Consider the following 26,650-nt stretch of genomic DNA (forward strand, 5'->3'; position numbering starts at 1 on the left):
GAATTTATTGCTTGGCAATTTGTCTATAATTTATTTCTCCACTTTTATATAACAAACTGTTACATATGAGCTTACAGTAGTTTTATAGACAGTTTCTTTTTATAACTTACCACCCTAGAGATGTGTTCCTACGCAGCCCCAAAAAAGATTTACATCAGATAATAGAGATTAAGCTGGTTCTTCTAACTCATCTGTGTTCTCTTTTCTTACTTTACTCTTACCTCTTTTATCTATCATGCTTACCTACTCCGCAATGAATTCTAGCAGTACAAAATTGGATTTGCTCATAAATTTTTTAGTTGTGAACAATTAAACATAAAAAGAAGGTTCTTTATATTTTAAACTACCCACTCTAAAGTAATTTCTTGTTGATCACCATCACCAGCCTATTTCTTACTAAAATATTCCCTTTTCCTTAAAAAGCATGTAAAATCCTATGATCTAAAAATTGGTGGACTCCATGACACTGAAACAGGAAAAAGCTGTATAATAATTTCATACTATACTAGGCTGCCTATTTTAATATCTTTATATTGACCAAGATAAATATTTAGATTTGGCACTATTACTAATCACTGTTTCTGCAAATAGAGAAAACTACTTTTCAGACTTTCTTAAAGCCAGGATCTGATTGCATGCCTAATCTATCTATTTTGTAGGGTTAATCTTTCATTACAATAACAATAACTTTTTTAATTTAATATATAAATATCTCATATGGTAAATATATAAATAGATATATATTCAATTGTGCTTCAGCACCAAACACTGAAGCATAATGATTCCGTGTGTAAAGCATTCTTATCAGGAAGTAATCCTATCATGTATTAAAATATACATACACTATACATCAAAATTGTGACAATGAGAAAGTATTCCTGCACTTCTAGTTAAAGTCGCAGTAAGATTGGAAAAGAAAAGAAAAAAAGAAGGGCATCCATCCAACTTTAGTCATCTAACTTAGCCAAGCCTGTAGTCGAAGGAAGGATGCTGGCTCCTTCAAGGGATGATTTGAAGCATCTTAATTGAGTTTCTGTTCTGAACTGACTGATGGAGAAGTCTCTCCCACTCCGCCCCATTCCTCAGTTACCAACAGAGAGAGGGGCCTAAGGGAAACAACTGAGGCTTATCCCTTTAATATGCTAAGTGTTCTTTTAAGCCTAGCAGTTGACTTTTGCAGAAACAACTCTAGTAGTTATAGTTCAGATATCAGTAATTTTTTTCAGGTGAAGTCTGGTCTGCAATTACACTGGAATCAAATACAAGTCAGTTTTTCTCCCACCCCCACCCCCCAAGAAACTTCTCATATAAAATCAAGTCAGATCACCTTCTTGAAAAGCCTGTTTATCATTCAAAACTAAAGAAATCTGGGAAAGTCTCAACATATCTTCCACTAAAAATTCAGCAATCTTAATTCTTTCAAATTCAGCATTGCACAAATCCTGCTACTGAAACTGGAGGCAAAGTTCCTTACTTTACTGAAATTTGCGTATGCATATATATAGTCTATGTGTGCTGATTAATGTTTACAGAATTTATATATTCTGCAAAAAGAAAATGCTTTTTTACTAGTGCTGAGTTAAAGATTTCAGCATGTATTTACAATAAAAGACTAATCCCTTTTGTTACCAAGTAATTCTTTTAGCCATATTTAGACTAAAAAGACTGTAATTTATAGTATGAGCTGTCATGATTCTAAATAGGATCTCTCACCTACTCCTGATGAAACAAAATGACTTTAAATCTTCTTTAGACATGTTGTGGTTAATGGCAAGGAGTCACCGACAAAAGTAGACAAGTAGTAGACAAGAATTCCATCCTCCTATCCTGCTAGGATAGGCCTTACAGAGGATGTACTAGTCAACCTTGGCAGAACAGAAGAAGGGATTTTTTTTTTTTAATTCAAGAACAGTAGAAAACATACGGTATCAAAACATTTATAGCAAATATAAGTAAACAATCAGACTACTGAGAAACAGAATTGTATAAATTGTTTTGATTGCAAGCAAATGCAAAAGCACTTCTGACAGTATAAAGACAAATTATAAAAGAAGTATCGCTCTTTTTAATCCAACCAAATAGTTATGTGTAAAAAGACAGACATTTTTCAGATAATGCTTTTAAAAACTGGAAATGGATGAGTGAGAGGAAAAAAACAAGCACACACAGATGTCAGTTTATGTTTTTGAATTGTACTTACCTTCTCCCTCTAATGTTAGTGCTATTGTCAGTTCCAGCAGTACTGAGAAAAGAGAATACTGTTCAAATGGAGAACACCTCTGGAACTGAAACAGAATTTTCAAATACATCTAACACCTTTAAGAAATTTAGAGTATTAAAACTTTGAGCAGTGTATTAAGGCAGTTCTCATTAGCATGCTTCCCCAGTTTCACTTTTGATATGATTTTAGCTGGTCATGCTTTCTAACCAATAAAGAGTTAATATTCTTAGTTGTTTGAAAGGTGATTTGCAACATTTCAGATGGTATTATGCATTGCTTTCTGTCTTTTGATATATTAATCACAACTGTAGCCCCTTCGGTTGCAAATGTTTGATTTTAAAATTGTCACTTGTCAGCCAGTCCAATAGGCTATTTCAGAACCAATACAGTTTATGCATGGGAAGTTTGATGTTGAAACAATATTTATTTACATTCCCAGAGTGAGATGGTTTAATATATTCATGCTGCTATAAAAGACATGCTACAAAGCCTAATCGTATTTTGTGTATATACTATGTGTACAGAGAATCTTGCTTGTATTAAAATAAAAGAGAACTGAGGTTCTAAGTATCAATTTATAAAACAGTTCTTTGTAAAATGTTACAGTGTTTCGTGAAGCACTATTTAATGAAACATTAACTCTTGGTAAACCTCTATAGAAACTACCTTTTCCAAAATTCACAATAATAGTTCCCATCTATTTCATTTATGTTTGCATTTCATAAAGTAGCTTCCTTCCCCTCCCAGAGAAACCCTGTTCCTACGCTTGCTGCACTGGATAAGCGACTCACATGGGGAAAGACAGAACAGACAGCAGGATGAGTGAACATACTTGTCATTCATGCACTGACCTGCTGTAAATACAAAAGCAAATGGAGACTTAAAAATGATACTACCCTTCCCCCAACCATGACTTTCTTTCTGCAACCTGTGGCTCTTTCCCAGCAGAACAGCTGGCAGATTTTATTGCTGCCATAGCAACCCTGCCGTCAGCCCGTTGGCTTGGCAACATTGCAGCAGTAAGAAACACACTTCACGTCTGAACTGTTCTTAGACTCACAGAGGTATTTTTTCAGGTTGCATTCCTAAATGCTTATTTACTGTTCGATTTAATAAATTTTGCAATAAAAAATCCTATACAGTCCTTATTTGCCAGTGAAATCAGATCATCTTCCCTGGAATCTTGCAAAGAATTAATATCCACTCCCTGCAACGTCACAGCAGATGGATCAAATCTCTGCAGCAGCTTCAACTGATCAAGGGACAGTCCAGCTCCCCTCATGCCTTCTCCTCCAATGTGAGGTTCCTTTTTAAGTAACAAAGAAAAGCAACTTATTCCATCAGTAAAGTTCATAAGTGCCCTAAATGTATTCCGCTGAGTATATGCAGAGCTGCCTAACTGTTAACGTGGACAAGCTAGGTTTATATCATTCACACCAGGGGAGGATTTAGAAGTAATGTGGCCCTTCTTTTCTTGCCTTCATCTGGCCAATATGTATACAAGCATATATACAAGGTCCAAAGTACTTTGAGGAGGTGGTGGTGCACCTAAGCCACTTTAGCTCAGTAGTTTAGAGCACTTACTGAGGACAGTTACACAGGTCTAAATCAATTCATTACTTAACGGACTGAAACATCACAAGGAAGCTGTTATCGCTAGACAATAAGAAGGTCTAAAGATTTTAGGTTGCCACTTTTAAATGATGCAGTGCTTCTGTGTCCTGACTAATAGCTATGAGGTAAGTCAAAAACAGTGATTCCTTAGCCAGTTACTAATATACTCGGTAACAGTAGTAGAAATAGGTGGATTCTTCACATTAAAAACTTCAACTGGAGAGACTGAAAGCCCCATTCCAGAATACTTTACTGCCTGAAGAGGCATCATTTTGGAAGATGATGCAGCAGAAAAATCTGAGCTTCAGATTTTCTGTGTCATGTAATTAGACTAACAAACAGGTAAATGGGACTACTGTTACATGCGTATGTATATGAGGCAGCGAAAGAAAGAAAGGAACAGCTTAGGTATCTGAATGCAGGAGATGACATTTGGCATCAAAATCCTGGAGAGGAGAAGGGCTTAAAATCACAGCCCTTTTCTCAGCATTTCTTGCGAGTAGCCTTGACTGCTTTTCATTTAATGCACTGGTTCCTGGAAAAAATCTAATTCTTAGCTGAATTGTTCTTTCAATGCATTCAGTAAGGAGATGATAGAACAAAATGTGCAAAAGCTGGCATTGCAATATCAAAAATAGATCTCCTTTGTAAATCTAGTCTAGTGTAGTGCAGCCTACAGCAGAGCATTTTTTGAGCCATCACACTTCGCTAACACATGAGCTCACCCAGTCAGCACATGATGCGAGTTAGTTGCTTAAGCACACACTGTGTGCTGTAAAGCTGGGCAGCCAAGAGGTTGCAGCCTGATTCTTCTCTTCCTTTCCCTCAGCAGGATTTCAGTGCTTTCCGGGTAAGGGACAAAAAGAGGTGTCCATTGCAAATTGAGAAAAAATAACATACAAAGGGAGACGGGTAGCAACTTGAAGTAATGTAATAGAAGGATGGGAAAGTAAAAATCTAGGGAAAACAGTATTACACAGGGTCAAGCAGCTTGCTGAAAGACAGACCAATTTTTTCCTCTACCTTTTCCTTTTTCCTTCCAGTTAAGTTACTGCATTTAAGCTGATCTACAGTATCTCCTGTGTAAACTCCTAAGAGGAAGTAAGTCTGCACAGAGAAAGGATCAGCTGCCATGCAGTAACCTCCACCTACGAGATCAGCGCCTATGGCTCCATCTCCTGTTTTTCCCTTACCCAACATGATTCCAGGATCTGTTGCCAAACCGAGAAAGTGGGAGACAGTGGACTGGGTATATAAGGAGGTGTCCACTGAGAGACTAAAGAATACGGGAAATACATAAAGGAACATGAGGTAAGTCGACCCTAGACTCCAGTTCCCTGTTCATTGGAAAAGATGACCTTAGTTTACACGACTGGAGAACTGGTTACAAGATACTATAAACTATCTGTGGGTAAACAATTCAGTGTCATCTCATTTAAAATATACTATACACAAAAGCTTAATTTTTACAGATAGGGCATTTTTGTGTGAAAACTAGGGCTTTATTCAAGACTGATATTACTGGTGAGAGAAAGTCTATTAAACCAGAATTAATCTTGCATTTGAGTTAACAGGATTTGTGTTTTGCTTTGTCATTCTATTGAGGACAATTTTTATGCTGTTAGGTAAAATGTATAATCTCAGTTGAAACAGCTGGAACTGAAAAATTCCTAGTAAATGGATGGTGAGAAAGCAGGCAGAAGAACCCTGACATACAAATCTTTTAAGAAAAGCTTCAGTTCTGTTAAATCTTTACCAGCCTTCATATAATTTCTCATTGTACATCTATTGTATATATTTTTTTAATTTCTGTTAAAAGATGCATCTAAACTTCTTAAGACAGATACAAGTCATCGCAGAATGTATAAGTAAGCTAAACAGGTATCAGAGTTAGACTTTTCCTCAAAGCCATGATGATAAACAACTAACGCACCCAACTCATCACATCAACAAAGAGGAAGAGAGACGCATATGGTCTGATGATAAACTCCCTCAAGGTACTAATAAAGGTAACAGATATTTTTGAAATGTATGCGGTATAGATAAAAAATTCTAGTATCTCCCTATGTATTACTTCCTCCCAGACATCTTAATGGTAGACACCGACTCCAGAAAAGACAAGGTACATTCTTGGGACACTGAGCCTGAAATAAATTTGTTCCCTCATTCCTTTACATAACGCAAAAATAGCTCCCATATATATAAAATCCTCCTTCCTCAAAACACAAGGTTCTTTCCATTTATATCCTGTCCTTTATGCAAGTCTTCACTGCTTCAGTGGCATTAATAAAAAATTTTTTACCTCTCCTGTGAATGTGCAAAAAAAGAGAGTAAAATATATGCATTAAGGAACAATTGCAAGAGAAATTTTAACCTGTCTGAACTATCTTTTGTTCCTGTTGTGTTTTAAATAACTGTTGTACAAATCAAAACAACCACAGTACACAGTGGGAAACTACTTAACAACCCCTAAATGAAGCTCAATTAAACACGAAAATAGATTTAAAAGAGCCTCAGAAATCATTATGTTATTTCTATCCACAGCAGTTAAAATCGTCTGCAGTGAAAAAGAGATTTATTGATAGTAAATATAGCATGTAAATTTACAGTGCCAAAACAAGCTCACTGGATTGTGTGAAGTACCCTGAAAATACTAGTACCTGTGGATGAAGCTGGAGGCATGGAAAAGTTTTCAGGGCCCAAGCAACTTGCTCCTCATTTTCAGAGAGTGTAATCGTACATGTACTGTATACTAAAACACCTCCTGGCTTCAGCAGTTTCACTGCCTGCAGGGAGAAATAAACAATACTTCAGCTTATTTTTAAATGCAAAAGCTTTCATATTAAGCAACATTAACCAAGAAACCATTAAAGCTATAATATTAAAACTTAGCACTTAATTAAACTCAAATCTTTCTGTCTAAGATAGGCATTAGGATACTAATTCTTCTCAGGGAATACAGTAAATCTTTCTAATCCCATGGATTAGAAAGATTCTTCTTTCCAAATCAGCATTATAGCTCATGCAGTTTATTAATGCCATTGAGATGATTCACCTTGTAAGATTTGTTATTTTTACAGCTCTGCATATCCCAGACAGATTTCATCACCTGCTGCCAACCACGGATACACAATATTTTTATCAGTGATATTAGATGTCAACTGTATCCACATACTTGGCATGGAAGCTGTATCTATGCTGCTTTTCGAGGTGTGGTTCACTTTGAATACATGTCATTCAGATTTAGACAAGTTTCATGAAATCTTATATTTCAGCACCAGCCCAAACACACTCCTACTAGCATGAAAAGTTGTAATATGGCCTCCTGGCTTTGTACTCCATCTCATATCCCATACAGTACCTCAGAGCACCACTGCATGGGAGTTCTATGCAGTGAACTTACAAGAGTCTGTGCTGCTGCAGAGAAAAGACGTTAACCTGCTCTGTAACTTAGACCCTTGCGATTATTATAAATTAAAATTGATGAAACTGAAGGAATAAAAAAACCACATACAAAGGTTTTTATTTACTGTGGCTTACATATACCTTTCCCATGCTCCAATGAATTGACTTCACCTAGCAACAGGTATGGTGGAGCTGAGAGGTTAACTGAATCCTAACACTATCTTCTTTACTTAACTGCTGAAAAGGTAGGGAAAATGAGGCACCATTTTTTGGTAAGAAGTTTTATTCTGCAAAAGCATTTATGTTCAATTTAGCTTATCTAATCAATGATTAATACATACCACAGTGAAAAGCTTGCGCTGTAGTGGCTGATAAGAGGTCACTTCCTTTAAAGTCAAGGAATAAGCCATGTTTGGTCTCTGTCCCATCCCACTACATGGAGCATCAAGAAGAATTCGATCAAATGATTCTGGTAAGAATGGAGGTCCTTCTGTAAAAGGCAGTTAGTAATGTAAAATGTGGCTGTTTCTTTCCTTGAGACTTCACCATAGATAAGGATAAGCTGTTACTGCTTCCTTGACATAAAACATTTATGTTCTACAGATAGTGTCTGCAAAAGTAATCTCAGCTAGAGACAAGTCTCAGCACTCCTGGTGGTAGATTTCATCTCCCATAAAACTAAAGAGTTTTAGTTCTGTGAGCTCAAACAATACATGAACCCTTCAGGCAATAATATTTTTTAACCTTAATTTAATAATATGAAAGTAAAATGTAAAAGTAATCAAACAAAAATGTTGAAATATGATTGGTCAGAGGTGCTGGGTACAGAGTTGTACATACAGGCTGTAATGAACCACAGTCAGCTCATAACTGAACCAAGTGTGCAAATCTTTACTGAGAGAAGCCTGTAGTTAACCATTAAGACTGCCTTAAATAATAATATTTGGACCGTCTATATAATAACTATTTCTTGTGATGCATATATATCTGTAGAAAATAAAGCACTTCATAATAACATGAAATATTACAAGTTCTAATGCATGACACATGCTGTCTCCGCTGCAGAACAATTCAGTAAACAAGGATTGTGAAGACAAGAACAATTTCTGAATATTACCTGGATAGATAAGGGAATATGTAACTTCTATATGCAGAGCCTATCCTTTCATCTGAATCCCACTGGCTCAACAGCCCAAAAGTTTCTATTGCCTTAGTGCTAGAGAGACTGTTCAGCTCAGCATCACCAAGATAAAAGTGGCTCCATACATGTATCTGTGAGTAACCAAGGAGGAAGAGAGCCATATATATGCTTTACCTCCTTTTCTCCTTCTGCTCGTCAAATATTCAAGTTAGGTCACAAGTGAAAACAAGTGAGTGACTTCATACTACTGCTACCTAGCTTGTTCCAGCACTACAAAATGAGTCTATCATCTGATTTATCTACCTCTGATCCATTACTACAATGTTCAAAATATGTCATGTCTTACTTGCAGGGATGTACAGAAAAGCCTTCATGATCTCTCAGTATTACAGCTAGCTCTTGTTCCTCTGTGTAAGTAAGTGCTACATACCACCTACAATATTTTATGTTCATAGAAAGACTATTAAGAAAGTACCTTTATTCCTCCAAAGCAGGAATAACTGCAAGGCATAGGGACAAGGAAGGTGAATTATGCAACCTGATTCCTACAGAGGCTAACCAGTGACTGGGATAAAATAGGGTGAGAAAGAACAGCATACTTTGCACAACAAACTAAAAATAATCAAGACAGCAGATACCGTTTAAATCGTTCCATCATGGGAACAGAACCAGTATCATAAATACAGCACTTCAGAAAAGCAAATGAAATGAACTTAAAATAATACACTGTGCTTCTATAGAACTTTCCCCGAACAGCTGAACAAACATCAATGAACTAAACCTTGCAGCACTCCTGGGAGTTAGGTATTAATAACCCCATTTTACAGATGAGGATTCTGAGGCAGAAAAGCCAAGCAATTCTGCAAAAATAATTTTTTTCTCAGACTAAGTCAAACAATTCAGAGTATGGGGTTAAACGTTATCATGGAAGAAGCTTTAAGGCTTCTTCAGTCTTTGATATTATCTGGGAAAGGAATGAATTTCCTTTGAAGATATTAGGTTGTGATAAGGACAGATAGTTTGAGTTTTGTATTTGCTTCATGGAGAAGCTGATAATCACAAAAGAGTAGAAAATAATAGAGCATTCACAGTGCTGAAACAACTTAGGTATCTGCCAAGATTTCAAGGACTTGCAGACCTGTGGCAGGTTTAATACTATTAGTGCAAAACTGATTACTGTTTTCTTCTAAAAGCTACTACTACCCAAGTAGTTTACTTTACCTTGTTCATCCTCTCTCTTCTCAACTGAAAGTGCCTTTGTTCCATCATAGCAAAAGGGCTTAATGCAATTCAACTGTAGCAATTCTGCGTTCTGCTTAATTTTTTTGACCTTGTTAGCTATCTTGTCCATGGCTATTACTTCACCCTGAAAAAAAATTTGAAGTTTTTATCAAAAGCATAGGGATTAAATGGATGTGCAGTTCCTGACTTCCTCCCTCCCCCCCCATGAGCAGTGTAACGAATGAGGCTTAGTTTTCCCTACAGAATTTTGTTATTCTTAAATCCACACTCCAGTAGTCCTTGTTCGCCCATATTTTCTGTGATACCCGCATTAGGCTAGATACTAGTCTGGAGCTGTGTGCATTCTGACTGGCACTAGCTGCTTGGCACAGTCACTCCCTAAGGGACCCTATAACATCTGATTTCTGGAAAGTGGGGGGTTTTTTGTTTGTTTCTTTTTGTTTGTTTTGAACTGTTTTACTGGGCACTAAGTTAGGCAAAAATGTAATAATTTGAAAGAGGGTAGAAGTCTCAAATACATGGTAAAACAGGTCAACAGGTTTTAAATTTGCATGGAGATGGTAGGAAACATGATCACATGCAGCTCAGTCCTGAGGAAATGAGGCCCACAGCCACGCCTCTGGCTTGCTCAGACTCATAACATACTGTTATACTTGTACTAGTTGTCACTCAAGTTACTTTGGGAAATACTGTAAATACTAGAATAAATTTAGACGTGGTGGGGAGGGAAATCACAATTACACATTATTCCTTTTATGTAAGAGTAAGATTTCTCTTTTCCTCTCCCAAAATAAATCAAAACAGACACACACCACTATCTGCTAGATGAAATCTGTAAACACAAAAGAAAGTAAACGGTAGCATCAGTAAAATCCAGAACGGTAATACTATCTTCAAAAAAACCCCAAAGACCAAAAACCTCTACTAGACATGCTATAGCAAATAGAACCTGCTGAGAAAATATGACAGCTTTTTACTACTTGGTGATGGCTCTCTAGAGGCTTATGGAAGGGTAACATGACTGAGATAGACAGTGTAAAAAAAAACAAACCAAACTTCAGTAAAGATAAGCTGTTGACTGTATGCCATGTTAGCCAATATGTAGGTCTAGGACTGAGAAGTAAAAAAGGATTTATTTTGTGTCAATGGTGTCCAGCCTTCAGCTACTGTGAGCCAAATCACCTCTTACAGAAGCACTCAATGACCATGTGCCACTGCTTCTCCCCTATCACCACTCAACCTATTGCGCATGCACACTAACAACTGATTGTGCTTGAAAGCTAAGTCTGCTGCTAAAACAGTGGATTTGCTTCACATGTGCTGTACTGTGGATATAGAGAGATAAGTCCTTCTCCTGAGAGACTCTCAGAAAAAAGAACAAGCTGGAAGAGAGCAGTTCTTCCCCACTGGCCCATGCCAGCCACTGCCAGAACAACTTCCTGAAAGACATCTGGAAAAAATGGTGGTCTGGACTGGGATCCAGATAATAATAAATTCTCAAGCTTTAACTGTTCCCAATTCCTATTGAAAAGCTCTTAACAATACAGAGTAATTTTATATTTCGATTATCTCCTCTAAAAACGATATACTAATTTTTACAATTAAATCACAAAAAATATAAGATTGTTTCAAATATTCTGAAATGTTAATGATTTAATATACTGTCTATGGAAATTTAGTATGGAAAAATCTGTGAATGGAACTTAAGAACCAAAAAGCAGTGCAGATTTACTAATATATTTTTCCATATCTTAAATTAAAATTACATACTCAGAAAAGGAAAATCAATTCAGATAAATTTCAACATCTGTATTCTTAATCTTTACCACTTCAGCTGCAGGTAGTCACAATCAAAATATCTAAAATGACTAAGGAAAAAACCAGTTATGCAAAGTTATACAAAATGTACATACACAGACAGAAAAAGTATAGATGTAAATGAATCCATGACAGAAATATATGCTTTTACAGACTTCCTTTATTTATCACACTGAAATTCTTTACTGGAAGCTTTCTAAATCTATCTAATAAATGTCTAATGACTGTCTAACGTGTGTTTAATGCATGTTTGCAAACTTTCCATACTGAAGGAAGAAACACTTCAATAAGCAAACCGTCACAGAACTGAATACATGTCTTTTCTAAATATATTCACATCATTATCCACTGTACCTTCCCATGAATGCACAGACAACTGTTGAAGTACTGCATAATGTAACTGCAAGATTTCTAAATAATCTGATATATTCTAATAACCCTATTCCAATGAAAATAATAATGCCTTACAGAATTTTTAGAGGAAACATTACATATTTTCCCCCTCTCTGCTAGAAAAGAGTAACCTGCATTTCTGTCTTTCATTTTGCATATAGCAATTTAATATATGCAAATTGTTATTCCTATATCCACATTCTTTTTGGCTTGTGTGTTATTTTCCTTTGTCTTTCTCTAAATATTTTTTTTTGTTTCTTCTCATATTGTTACTTTCTCATGAGATATTTTTGGTGTTGTGACCTTCTACCTTAGAATGACACATTCAGACTAGAAATTCAGTCTAAGATCACATTCGTACTGCATAATTGATAACTTTTACTGAGAAGAAAGTTAATTGGATTAGGAACTTTTAAATATGTTTTTGTACAGAGTTTTGCATTCTTTTGGCACATAGTAGTAACCCCTGATTTCCATGTATTCTCAGTTTCATGAATCCAGCATATACCTACATCACTTTGCCTTGCATGTTATGAATTCTTCCATTACAAATAAATCAATAACATTTAAAAAGTGAAATCAAACATATTTCAACAGGTCAATTTGCAGCAAATAAGGTTTTAAATGTGATGGTGACTATTTCATAGTCTGTGCCCATTTCAGTAACTCTGATGTGTACCAAAACATATTGGTAGGCAGAACATTCAATTATTAATTGTTTGCTGTTGTAAATTATCTGTGCATTCTGACAGCTCAGTGAAGTGAGCTGTGCAAATGAACAGTGGTCAGACTTTCTTCACTGAGACAGAAAATGCCCAATGACTTCTCTTACCTGGTCATGCATTAATGTTGCAAGATGGGTTGTTTTTCCTCCAGGTGCAGCACACATATCCAAAATTCTCTCTCCTGGTTGAGGGCTTAAAATATGGCTCACAACCACAGAAGGCAAGTTCTATCATAAAAACAAATATGGGAGAATTCAAACCTTATGTCCCGTATCAAGTCCTGTATTAAAGAATGACAAACTCGTTGAAACAACAATTCATTCAGCAGTGAACATACCTATGATATTGCTGTCAGTTCCTTAACAGAAGATGAACTATTGGGATTATATAAAAGAGACAGTATAGGTCAGAAGTCTCCAGTGGCTCCTTTTTTATTTAAAGCTATATATGAGTATCAATGACTGAAGTTTAAGGGTTCATGACTACAGAGACTACAGTGCTAAAAGTCAAAATAAAATAAGCTGATACTATCACAGACACAGAGCAGCTCTATATATTACCAATATTTTATATTGACCTGTTTACTGGAATATTTACTATATGAACGTACTGGTGTAGTATAGTAACGAACAGTAAGATCAACAGGCAGGAGTTTAAATTTGCTGAATTAAGGTACCAAGAAGCTGAACTGTGCTATTAATTGTATAAACAGAACAGATGCACTGAAGAGAAATAATATGCAATAATTGTGCACAATATTGCATCTTACACAATATGGAAATATTCTGAAAGATTCTCTTCTAACTTGGTTCAACACAAAGGTACAAAAACCTTTTAAAGTTGTCTTTACTACATGTTGTCTTTGGTTAGCAGAGTTTCAAGTTCCATGCCATAGTGTTCAAAAAAATGAACAATAATTCATCTCACACATGGCAAATTCAAGTCAAAAAAGCCAGGCTCAAAGGGTTGTGATCAGTAGCACAAAGTCTAGCTGGAGGCCAGTCAATAGTGGTGTACCCCAGGGGTGGACACTGGCACCAACGTTATCTAACCTCTTCCTTAGGGACCTGGATAATAGAACAGAGTGCACCCTAAACAAGCTTATAGAGGATACAAAACTGGAAAGAGTGGTTGATAAACTGGAAGGTTGTGGTGCCACACAAGGTCAGAGGGACCTTGACAGGCTGGAGAAATGGAGAAAGAGAAATCTCATTAAGCTCAACAAACAGAAATGCTAACTCCTGCACCTGGTGCACCCCATGCACCCATACAGGCTGGGACTGACTGGCTGGAAGGCAGTTTTGCAGAGAAGGTCCTGGGGAACCTGGTGGACAAGAACTTGAATATGATCTAAATTCTCCTGTGCACCAGCCTCTTAAATAACCTGTCTCTCTAACAATTCTGTTCTGTGAAAGCAAGAACTCTGATAAGCTGAATCAGGGAAGAAAAGGCCTCTCCTTTACTGCAGGCCATGAGACAATATATTGCTTGATAAACTATGGTCTGCCCACACTGGAAGACAGCATTGATGCTGATTTAAAAATATTAAGATCAATTACAAACAGAATATATGCATAAAAATAACTCATCTGCTGGACTGACTCTTCTGACAAAAGAAATAGTGACTAAGAAGACAATTCACTGTAATAAAGGACTTACCCTCCTGTCTGAGTGATAGTTATACAAATCAAATGAGGAGATAACTTAGAATTTCAGAGAATATCTCTGAACAAGGATTATTTGAGATAAAATTTACATTTGCTTTAAAGATTAAAATAACTTTTTTTTTTTGAAGACTGGACAGCTTGATTTTGTTTTAAACCCTGCTTCTAAATCATCATATTTATATCAAAAAAATACAATACCATTGTTGGCACACTAATTGTGTTAGAAATCTAATTGAGGTGTTCACTTTATCTTTTTATGTCATCAAACTGAAATCAAGAAATTTACCTGATCTAAGAAAACTAGAAAGTTCCATGATTTCATCACCCTGTGTTTCAACATAGCACAGGTGGCCAATTGCCATGTCTGAGTATTGCTTTTAATTAGTTTTATTGTGGGGGAAAAGGAGTATAGGTATCACAGATATTAAAGATGCAAAAGGAAAAGCTAGCTTGAAATAAGTTCTTAAATTTTACAATAAAAACTACACAAAAATTTGTCATTCTTTGGAAGCTGTGCAGTTTTACAGTAAGAGGTAGTGAAAGTTGTGCTACTGTAAGATTTTTCATGGTTATTTTGTTCAGGTGGATTTTTTTCATTAGGGCTAAAAAGATAGGGATTTTCTCTTCAACTTAAAGTCAACCTAATATTTGGAGATTTTCCTGATTATCTACAGAAGGATGTACGCTGAAAAAGGCTCATATTTCAGAGTTCATAGGCAGATTCCAAAACCTAAAAGTTCTATGCAGAGTACCTGCGCAAAAAGAATGTCTAAGTTTTTAAGTGAATATCTCTTAAGTCACTTTGAAGTCCCTCATCATATCTCAGATGCAGTATGATTAAACCACCTACATGTAGATACCGACTTAATTCTAAATGCTTTGTTTTCTTTAAATCCAAAGAGTGAACCAGGTGCCATAATACACAATGAATATATAAAGTATTAATGTGTGCTTAGAGGACATTTATTATTCTGCAAATAGTACAGACTTTTATTTTTGTAACAAACATACCTGTAAAAACAAATGACTAGGGAGCACATTGTCAAACGAAGGACTAAGGTAGACTGGTTCTATCATTCTTATGCCCATCCCACTGAAAAACATGAAAAAAAATATTTCAACTATTCAGATTTATAATTTTTAGCAGTATTCAATTAAAATCATTACACTTACAAATAAAAACTTGAAACAATCTTACAAAAATGAAAGCACTTATAGATCGACTAAGAAAAATACTTCTACAATTTTGTAATCTGATATTCTTTAAAATTACATCATTAAGTTGGATAAACCATAACAAAAAATGTACTACATTATAAACTGGAACTATCTGTAAAAATTGCATAAAGCAAATTTATCTTTTTTGTACACAATACAAACAATCCAAGCCTTGATAATGTAAAGAAATGCAGAAAAACAGATTTAAATATGTTAATTTCAATCCATAAGTGCTTTTGGCTAGCCATGTATGCACTAGGGCACTGGCATATGATTTCCTACTTAGATCTTCCTCCATTTTTCTAGGCTGTCTGAGATTTCAGTCAAATAACTGAAGAAATTCTATTTCAAAAGCCTTACAAGAATATTGATTTGCCTGCAAAGCAAAGGTTTGAACTTAGAAGCAACCTAAAAGTTTTAAATATAGATGAAGTTCTGACACAGATTTCATAAAAATAAGACAAATGTACAAGGAAATGGACAACAATAAAAAGAAAAACAAGAAAAAACAGTACTGAGCCTGAAAACAATAGATTACTGAAGATAATAATGAGTATTATTTTGCATATGCACTGCACAGTCCAACAAGAAGAAGGAAGGGTATGAGAAAGCAAACTTGCAGACACCAGATTTAGTGTTACATACTGCCATTCCATGTCATGAACTCAACAGGTATATCCTACCACTACTTCTACTATACTTAGGCTCTAATAAATCAGAAATACTCTGACAATGTAATCTTTTTTACTAGATCTTTTGTAGTTTGTTCTTGGGATGTAAAGTCTCAGTCATTAATTTGATGTCCATGCTCTTCTACACTGCTTTTTATATGTGTTTTAGATGACAGAAAAGGAAAAAACCATATGCTTTGGCAACAAAATAGAAAAGCAAGTAATCTTGAAATAGATAACTACCTTGGCAAATGCTATTAATTTTTTTAACATATCTGACCTTATGTTCTGTCCCCTGCCCCACCAAAAAAAGCCCCTACAAATATTTTTAGGAGATGGAGAAATCAACAAGGTTGCACTTCTGTTCCATCCAAATAGGAAAGTGGTACAGAACAAGTTACCAAAATGCAATTTTGCCACAGTGAGAATGTTTGTCACTTCTGTTTGTTCTATATTATTGAAGTCATATGCTAAACATAAATTCTGAAAAGGCTCCCATTTATTTCCTCTTACCTCTCAAATAAACTGGTATCTGGATACCAGATTTCATACCACTACGAAACTAAATGTTGAGTCTGCTAATACTTACTGTAGTACTTTAATCATAATTGCCATCACATTGCTGCTACCTTAGTGGTGAAGTTACAGAAGACAGCAGGAGGCACAATTCTATTATATTCCCAGAAACTAATGCTTCCCAAAAAATACTGGAAATCCCAACATGCAACACAGGTCTCAGTCAAAGCCATCTTATGGTTTCACATAGGGTACAGAACATTTCAAAATGTCTTCCCATCTTCTTCCTTCCCTTTGCAAAGTTGTAGGTGTGGATTGCAGTTACTATGGACTTACTTCAGTGGGCCACTTGAACTAAAGATTTCACTGCGACTCAGTTCTGAAATCCCATTTCCAAGGAAAACTTTGACTCCTTCAAATTCTTTGGCTCCTCTTTTACATTTCCCTTCAATATCTGAATACACTGAGACGAGATCTCCAGCTTTCATAACTGCGCAAAGAACAGAAATTTTGAGATTAATATTATACTTAAGACAATAGTGACCAAATATTTTAGGATTTTCAGTAGACTACTTCAACTCATATATCACAGCAAAATTTAAACTTTCTTAATGTAATCAAAGAAAAAGATTAACTGATATTAGATTTGAACGTGTACATAGTGAACGATGGCTACCAAACGACTAGAGCTATTGAGAGACACAAGGTTACAAATCAGACAGCGTGTCTTGTTTTTTAAGAGGCTAGACAAATCTTCATTTTATTTATTTTATCACCGCATGGTCACCCATAAGTTTTAAGCACACTCTTCAGGATTCAGTCCTCTGTGTATGCTCCAAGCACGCAAGTACATCTAACAACACTGGTTCACACTTACTGTACACAATCTCCTGGTTTTGGCTGGGATAGAGTTAATTTTCTTCTTAGTAGCTGGTACAGTGCTGTGTTTTGGATTTAGTGTGAGAATAATGTTGATAACACACTGATGTTTTAGTTGTTACTAAGTAGCGCTTCTCAAGCCAAGGATTTTTCAGTTTCCCATGCCCTGCCAGCAAGCAGGTGTGCAAGAAGCTGGGAGGGAGCAGAGCCGGGGCAGCTGACCTGAACTAGCCAAAGGGGTATTCCATACCATAGAACATCATGCCCAGTATATAAACTGGGGGAGTTGGCCGGGAGGGGCAGATCGCTGCTCAGGCATCGGTCAGCGGGTGGTGAGCAATTGCCTTGTGCATCACTTGTCTTTTCTTGGGTTTTATTTCTCTCTTTTTTTTGTTACATTCCTTTTCATTACTATTATTATTATTATTATTATATTTGTAGTATTATTATTAGTTAGTATTATATTTTATTTTACTTTAGTTATTAAACTGCTCTTATCTCAACCCACAAGTTTTACTTTTTTTCCCGATCCTCCTCCCATCCCACTGGGAGGGGGGAGGGGGAAGCAGCTGTGTGGTGCTTAGTTACTGGCTGGGGTTAAACCACGACAGACAATAATACTAAATTTGTCCAATGACCTCTGAATAGCTAGGTAGAACATAGCTATAGCTGCTTTTTCTCTAACTATTGCTTTGATACAAGTGATTAAATATTCTTGTTGAAACAATTTTTCTGGTGTAGCGCTCTTCCCTCTAAGGCAACTGCTGTTCTCAATAATCATCTAAAAGAGCTTTACAACTCCAGCTAAAACCCTCCAGATCAGTAAAGTATGTAAATATACACCAAACTCTAGAAGCGTAGTCCTAGGGACTTTACAAACTTTCTGAGCTAGAACAAACATAGATGGAAAAGGGGGATGGTTTAGGTGATTTTGTAGAATAGTGAGCAAGCTCTATGCACTGACTGGCTGAAAAATATGCTTACAAATAAAGGCCTCCACTGACAGCAATAAACAATTTTCCAAAATTACATTTCTGACGTGACTGACTGGCTGGAACAACCAGAAGATATGACAAGTAAGATTAATGATAGTTCAGGTTCCCAAGAATTCTTTGAATTGTATTTAGGAATCTTTTTTTCCATTTTCAAGTGGCGTTCTGAATATGCACAAATGCCCTGGAATTCTTAAATGGTAGTATTTGTTGGGTAGCCACTAAACATTTCTTTTTTTGCATAGCTTCTTTTTACACAATGTGACACAAACCTTTATGTGATAGCCGACTGTTATTGTCTGCTTAAACTTGACTGAACAAAAACTTGCAGCAATTTAACTCTTCCATCAAGCATATTTGCCAATGATTTTTTGCAGTATTCAAACATAAGGGATTTTATTTCACTCTCTGCTGACAATCATCCTTTCAAAATGCATTAGTACTGTGTACAGTTCTTAAGCTTTTTGTAGCTTATATTGGCATTCTGTAAACATAAAGCTTAGAGTTTGATTAGTTAAATTAAACTCAAAGCCCCCTGATAATTAGTTTACCCTCATTTGGGTTGCAAGTTCAGTGATTAAATGTGCGTTCTTGCTGTACTCTTGTTTTCCCTAGTTAGACCATCTGTGCTTAATACAGCCTTATTATATTTGGCCTCAAGTGGGTAGCATGCCCTTTTATTTTATTTTCTTATCTGCGCTTTCCCTGAAGTATTCCTAAAGTTTTATAGTATCTTTTCTTTTCTTTGAATTGATGTTGCATGCATAATTACATGCAGCAATTATGATAAATCACTAGTTGACTCAAAGAGGTATTTGAATATTTATGAGGTTGTCTAAATAAGCAGTTTCAACAACTGCTACGGCAATATACTTATTTCATTATCAAGTCCTAGATTGAAAAACATTCCTGTTCAGTGACTTGGACTTAAGCACATGCTTAAAACTTCTTGAAGGTTTTTTCCTGAAAGGGAATTGTGCTGGTTTTGGCTGGGGTAGAGTTAATTTTCTTCATAGTAGCTAGTATGAGGCTATGTTTTGGATTTGTGCTGGAAACAGTGTTGATAATTCAGGGATGTTTTCCTTATTGCTGAACGGTGCTTACACAGAGTCAAGGCCTTTGCTGCTTCTCACACCACCCCACCAGCGAGTAGGCTGGGGATGCACAAGAAGTTGGGAGGGGACACAGCCGGGACAGCTGACCCCAACTGACCAAAGCGATATTCCATACCATAGGACATCATGCTCAGCATATAAAGCTGGGGGAAGAAGAAGGAAGGGGGGGACGTTCGGAGTGATGGCGTTTGTCTTCCCAAGTAGCCGTTAGGCGTGATGGAGCCCTGCTTTCCTGGAGATGGCTGAACACCTGCCTGCCGATGGGAAGTAGTGAATGAATTCCTTGTTTTGCTTTGCTTGTGTGTGTGGCTTTTGCTTTCCCTATTAAACTGTCTTTATCTCAATCCACGAGTTTTCTCACTTTTACCCTTCTGATTCTGTCCTCCATCCCGACACAGGGGGAGCGAGCCAGAGGCTGTGTGGTGCTTAGATGCTGGCTGGGGTTAAACCATGACAGCAATGAAGTTAAGTGGCTAGATAAATGCTTTCCTGACTCACTTTGTTTAATAATAAGAACCATGATGATTAGTAGACCTCATCACAATAGAATAATGAGGTGAATCATCCAAAATTATACTGGTTTCACATGAAGTTAATTTGGCCTTTAAATAAAAAATAAATAGGCTGCTGAACACTAAGCATGTATATGTAGACTTTTTTATCTTGTCTCACAGGCATTGAAACAAAAATTTCCATTTCTTAAGAATCTGACATTAAAATTGAAGACTTTTTCTCATCAATAGAAAAAAACCTTTTTACTAGATCTCTCATACGCAAACAATATCAAAGGAATCGCCAATGGATTAAAAAAAAGAAAATCTGTTTTTTTAGATCTGTAACTTAGAATCTGACAGGATCATGAAGGCAAGTGCCTTTCTGACTGAATGAAGAAATAACCTATCTGGAAATAGTATCTAGTAAATAATCAACAGACATCCAGTCACCATCCAGATGTATCTGTTGTGGCATTCCTTTTATTTTTTTTTTTTTTTTTTCTGAGAAGACTGGAAAGTGGCAAACTTCTGTGAGTTTATTCTACTGAACATCCATATTAAAAGTTACAGTATTCAGTAGTAAAAAAACTCTTAAAAAGCCAGGTTTTACTTTGAACATGCTCCTTAAAAAGATTTTCAAATGAAAACAAGAAACTGAAATCCTTGAGAACTAATACTTCAGCTAGGAATTACATATGGAAAAAGGAACTTAAAACAGGCCAGGTGAGAAATAATTACATATAGTTTACCACAAGTATAATGCAAAAATAGTGAAAATCTCCAAAAAAAGGCAGAAAAACTTAAAAAAATGTATTTACCATAAATTACAACTATAAGGTTAATTTCAGCTGTGAATAGAAAAAAAAAAGTCACTATTTATTGGAAATTGTCATCAAGGGATGACATTTTTTCCATCCTCTTTACAAATTAACTGGGTGTATTTAGAGAACTCTTACATGTTGAGGTAGATATGATTCCAGGGACATAAACATGTGCTCCTCGAAGTACTGCATATCCACAGTGGGCTCCAACAATGACTTCAGATGCATGTTTTTTTAAATCTCGCCTAAAAAAAAAAAATGTAGTTCAGTTTAAAAAAAAAAAAAAAGTATACTGAAAAAAGCAAATACCCCCAAGTAAACTCTAGTTCATAAATACTGGTTTTGTCACAATGTAATAGAAAAAATAGTTAACTATCATTTATTAAGTTTAAAAGATTTATTTTAGTCCCAGAGGAATCAAAGGAAAGAGCCAAGAAGGAAACCAGTCCTCAAAATAAAGCAGATTCTGACACATTCTGCCACTATTATGAACCTGACACAGGAATACAAAAAAATTATACTGGGATAGAGAAATAATCCTCTATCCCTTCCTAGGCCAGATGATTGTAAAGTGATTTTTTGTGTTTAACAACTGCTAAGTACTTCTATAATAAATGTATAACCAGGTGCAAGGAACTTTGCCAGTAAGAATTGTGAAGACGACAGTTACTCCAACTTATTAAAGTGTAAACGTATTTGAATATAAAAAGAACAGAATGTTCAGAAAAAGATGTTACAAAAGAGAATTAAATGAATGAATAAATAAAAGCATTAAATGCTATTTTAGAGTGTACACCATTTACAAACTAGTACTACTTGTTACCAATCTCTACCTAATCATGATATAAACTGAATCTGAAGTATGTTAGTCTTCATTATGAACAAGAGACTTTAAATAAAATATCCATCAGTGAATTCAATAAAACAATGAAGACACTCCATAGGGGCAGACACAGATGCAACATGGGAAATATCCAAACATATCTTAAGAATGAAGAACAAATACTCATTCTGTAGGGGATAAAATTGATTCAGGAATCCTCTCAGTATTACTGATCCAGTCTCCCTAAGTCTTGCTCTGGACTTGATTCCAGTGGAAGAAAACCCTGCCTGTATTTAGCTATCGTTCTATATTCCACTGCAAAAGTTTAGTTCTGTCTGCCACCTACCTGGCTTTCCAGACAGGATGTACTTATGTTACATTTTCCCTATAAAAAGTTAATCTCATAAATAAGGAGAGAACACTCTCTATGTTTTCTTACATCTTTTAAGGACTAAAACTCTGACCTGGTTAGGATATGGACTGTCCACTAGGTCTTAATATAAATGAAGTTGTGCTTCATTTATAGTGAGTTAGTTATCATAACTGTTTAACAAGAAATCTAGAAGCAAAATATGTGTTATGACATTTTAATGCTAAAGACCAAAAATTTCAAACCTGGGTCCAATGACAGGAATTAATAAGATGTCCTGGAGTTTCGGGTGCTCAAGAACTGGAACACATAGTCCTTTAAATTGCTGTTTCATTAAAAAAGATAATTATTAAGCAATACTAAAAAACCTAATATTTAAGTACTTAATTAGACTGAAAACTATTTTTCCATTCATAATTTATAGCTGTAGAGTACATAAAACAAATGTAGTGAAAGCAGTTAAGAGAGGTTGGGAAATAGGGTGTAAAGAGACACTCTGTATTAAAAATACTGGTGTAAAAGACTAAACATTTAGTAAATTGAGAAATAACAAGGCCACAAAAGGATTCACTGAGAACTGTCTTCAGGGAGTGGGACAGTGTTCTGACACTCATAATCCTACCACTGTTTTTTGCATCCTTCTGGAAGAAGGTTGTGTCGAGTTGTCATCAGATCACATTAACACCACCAGAGAAGCTTGGGTCTAATCTGTGTTATCTTTTTGATGTTATTAATTATAAACCACCGTTTAACTCTACTCATGTATTGCCTGTCTTACTTAATATGCCAGGTGGTAATACTTTTTATTTTTCTTTTCAGATTAACTTTGGGTACTGAGAGCTGAGTTGTGCATATCGTTGAAAAAAATGAGAGCTTGCTGTTTTAAAACTGTTCCTGGACTTTAAAAAGACAATGTCTTCTTGCCTGAGCCTTCTAAAATATAACCTTAAAACATGCAAAACCACAAATTAGTTTGCATCTGATAAATAAGTATTTTCTCTTAAGAAAGAAAACAATCCATGAGCATACTTTTGTTAAAAACTGTTATGTAGTTTCCTTTTCTAATATAACCACAATTCAAAATACAAAAAGTTTACGAAAAGCTAGTCTTAATTCAGTTTTCAGCAAAGCATTTTCCCTTGAAGCAAAATATCATACTGCAATACCCATTTCCAGATTTCTACAATCAAGCTAAAATTAGCATAACTCATTACCATTCCAGCCAGCAGAATACTGTCAACTGCCTCTGCATCACAGAAATGTCTTGGCTCCTGTCATGCAATAGTTCCCTGTACACCCACTAGCATTAATAATTTACTTAAAGAAGAACTGGATCTTTTCAGACAGAATGAAGATCTAGGATAGAGTTTCAAAATAATCTACTTCTTAAACGTAATGGCTTACATATTATCAGATAAATAAATGTTTAATTAAGGTAAGTAAAAATCCAGAAAACAGGTTAAAAAAAAGAAAATACAGCAGCTACAGGGCATCAGTCTGGATCCAGTTTCTAAAACATACAGATTTTCTCACTTTCCTAAACAGTTTGTGCAATGAGACATACAGCCATTCTCCTTTAAGCTTAAATAAAAATGTTCTAAATATGCTGAACACAGCATACGGAACTACAGTTTTTATCTCTTTATACCATCTTCTCTAGACTTATGATGCTTCTACAGTATTTACTACCGTAGTACCCCAATCCTATCTAAGTTCTGGATCTGCCATATGAAAAAGAGATGGTTGTCTTTTCCGTTATTGCCTTTCTTGGACGTATTAGATGAGGAATACTGCTAGACAATGAATTTTCACTTAACATTTAATGCTGACAGGAAATCAATATGATTGCATAATGTTAACACTAGTGGACATGTATTAAGTTAAGGAATAGTTTCCAGTAAAGAAAAGCTCTCATAATCAGGCAAAAGATGAAATATCCTGTTATTTTTGCTGTAACAAAGAAATTGCACAAACCTTCTGGATCTCTTCAAACAGCAATTTTTTCACGTGTTTCACTGAGGCCAAGCGGGTATTAACTCTAACAGTTGTGAAACTTGGTGGATGAGATAGATGACTTAATAGAGACTGATATTTACACTCCGCCTCCTGTGCACCTAAAGCAGTGATAAGCTGAAAGTGAAAGAATAGATTTTATATTAAAGAGATTCACACAGCAGCCTCTTGCTCAGTGCAAAAAAAGCACTGAATAAACATTCTGTAGAAATGGAGGAATATGGTTGTGTGGTGTGCAATTGTGAGGAATGTCTATGTCTGGAGGCCTAATTCCAGTGAAAACCTCATAAATTTCTTGAAAAGGACTTGTTGGAAAAACAGTCGTATTAACAAGATCATTGTAAACAGGCTGCATCAAGTACCAAAAGTAACTGCTAGAGAGCTCTGTGATACTGTACAAAGAACAGTCCTAAGGAGATAGAAGAATAGATTCAAAAATCTGAATTAATAACTTTTATCCCGACATACAAAAATGTCATTTTTGTGTCCTTTGACATTAGGAATTCTTAGATTGTCTATAGTATTTTTGGTTCTACACTGGGAGTATTTCTTGTCAATATTATGTGGTTAATAAGTGGTTAATTTTCTCTGTGATCATTCTTCAGTGGGATCCAAAACTGAAGTCTCAGATTTATGCTAAGTTTAGTCTAAATATTTTTATGTCATTTTGAGCCAATAGGCATAAAGAATAATTTTATATTTTAAATAGAACTATATATAAAAATCTGTGTCTAATGTGAAGACAATACCTTATTGTAAGGTATTAAAGTCACACAAAATATTAAATCAAAGAAATATTAACAGTGTTCAATTAGTGAATATTTGTTGCTGATTAGTAGTATCTATTTCACATACCTCATTATTTCTGAACACTTTGGTGAGATACTCTTCAACTTCACGTTGGAAAGAGATTTTAGGGAAAAAAGACATCTTCCTTTAGTTTTTAAAATCTGCTGGTAAAGAACTGAAGTAAGCAAAATATTTTCTTAGTGGTTTTTATCATATTCTGTAAGTTTATAAATGTAACATAAGATGTACCCACGAACTAAGCTGCAGTTTCTGATTCTTCTGTTTTAATAATGCAATTTTAATGTACTCAAAGTTCCAAATATTGCTCAGGATATGAATGTAACACTACTGTTAATTACATTTCAGAATATGTTCATTAACATGCTTAGCATTTGCAATCACCTTACAATGAGGCTGCTGGTTTCCTTGCTGTCACATCCTTCCCAGCTATACCTTCCAAGGCTACTGTATCACTGTTTGAAATGTGAAGAAAGTGTCACCACTCTCAGTCCTGTCCCGTTAAAGTTCCCCTAGCTATCCTTGGGGAGAACTTGCTGTTTAGTCCTAGAATTCAGTCACAAAGGCTCCTCTCAGAATTTAGCTTTGACTCTTCTAAGTTCCATCTTTGAAATTCTTATTCTATTACATCATCATATCTGTTAATATTTAGAGATAATCTTCTAATTTTTCCCTGTCAGATTTCTTTTTCTCAAGCTTAACTTCTTAGATTTCCTCCATAGTTAAAATTATCCAAACTTCATAACAGGGGGACATGTGCATGACTGTGGACAACGATTTTTATTTATTTTTTCCATATATACTTAAAAAATTAAAGAAGGACTATAAGTAACAGTTTTCTCTTGAGTCTGTGTTTAATTCACAGTAGGAATAGTGAAGCATTAATGCAACAGAAGCTCTGCTGATCCTTACTGAAAATCTTCAAGCTGTCTGGTGAAAAATTACGTAGTTAAAAGGTACAGGAAATTTCCAGATGTTGCTTTAATTCCTTCTGCAAAGCCCAGCTATAAAGTCCCTATTGTAGCTCAGCCCTGATGCAGCTTTTATTCTTTGTAATTATTCTCTGTTTATTTTTCTCTGTAGGTAATAAAACACAGTCATCTTCCCAAATTGTATCTGCCCACCCCTATACTGCCTGTATTTTGAAAGATTACATACACTTCAGGCTGAAATGAGATTTCCTAAAAATTTAATAGTTTGCTTACACCAACTTAAATGGAGGGAAAGTGAGAACAACCCCCATCAGTGAAGTTTATTCCATCCATAACAAGGAAATTTGAATTATAAAATACTACATTTTCATTGTATTAAACATACTTGGAGAAAATACATCAGAAAGTTTGGTATTCGTTCTGTTTGAATAAGAGGCTATTTGTCACTTTTATCATACAAAACCCCTCAAAAATATATTTTTTTGATATTTCAGGTTCAGTTGAAGTTTTAATGCTAGAAGAATGTTATCTTTTTTAGACTTAACTTTTGAGCCCAGACAAAGGCAATTTTCAGTTTCATGGGTAGGAGTTTCAAAGCCTTATTCCCAACATTAGCAACCTTTGAAAGAAAGAAACTGTAATGGAATTAATGAAATTCTTTTTAGAATCTAACAAAATGCCCCCCAAAATTTATCTTGATATTTCTACTAAATCTAATAGTACTACAATAGTTCTTATTACAACCGAAATTACCAAAGTTCAGTTTTAACATT

At 35.4% G+C, this 26,650-nt stretch overlaps 1 protein-coding gene across 2 annotated transcripts; it reads right to left on the reverse strand.

Annotated features, from left to right (window-relative positions):
* Nucleotides 1-1,967: 1,967 nt before the first annotated feature.
* On the reverse strand, nucleotides 1,968-25,075 carry NSUN6 (NOP2/Sun RNA methyltransferase 6). 2 transcript variants are annotated; one of them, XM_050892253.1, is made up of 11 exons: nucleotides 24,994-25,075; nucleotides 24,100-24,255; nucleotides 22,371-22,450; nucleotides 21,068-21,177; nucleotides 16,968-17,121; nucleotides 15,238-15,319; nucleotides 12,667-12,786; nucleotides 9,603-9,747; nucleotides 7,582-7,730; nucleotides 6,496-6,621; nucleotides 1,968-3,527 (listed from the first exon to the last, which is right to left on the reverse strand). In XM_050892253.1, exons 1-11 carry the CDS (start codon nucleotides 25,066-25,068, stop codon nucleotides 3,315-3,317), a joined length of 1,410 nt encoding a protein of 469 aa, XP_050748210.1. In that variant the 5' UTR covers nucleotides 25,069-25,075; the 3' UTR covers nucleotides 1,968-3,314. The 2 variants fall into 2 exon arrangements, with proteins under 2 accessions (XP_050748210.1, XP_050748211.1); XM_050892254.1 differs by lacking the exon at nucleotides 24,100-24,255.
* Between the last annotated feature and the right edge of the window lie 1,575 nt (nucleotides 25,076-26,650).

Source organism: Gymnogyps californianus, chromosome 2 (genome assembly GCF_018139145.2).
Source record: "Gymnogyps californianus isolate 813 chromosome 2, ASM1813914v2, whole genome shotgun sequence".
Taxonomy (NCBI): Eukaryota; Metazoa; Chordata; class Aves; order Accipitriformes; family Cathartidae; genus Gymnogyps; species Gymnogyps californianus.

Bases quoted from the DNA above. Each gene is read 5' to 3' on its own strand.
- NSUN6 (XM_050892253.1), bottom strand. From the start codon at position 25,068: ATGTCTTTTTTCCCTAAAATCTCTTTCCAACGTGAAGTTGAAGAGTAT. The intron at 15,320-16,967 runs GTAAGTCCATAG...CATGTTTTTCAG, and splicing joins AGTTCAAGTGGCCCACTGAA to TGGGATGGGCATAAGAATGA. The intron at 6,622-7,581 runs GTATGTATTAAT...TTCTCCCTGCAG, and splicing joins AGCGCAAGCTTTTCACTGTG to GCAGTGAAACTGCTGAAGCC.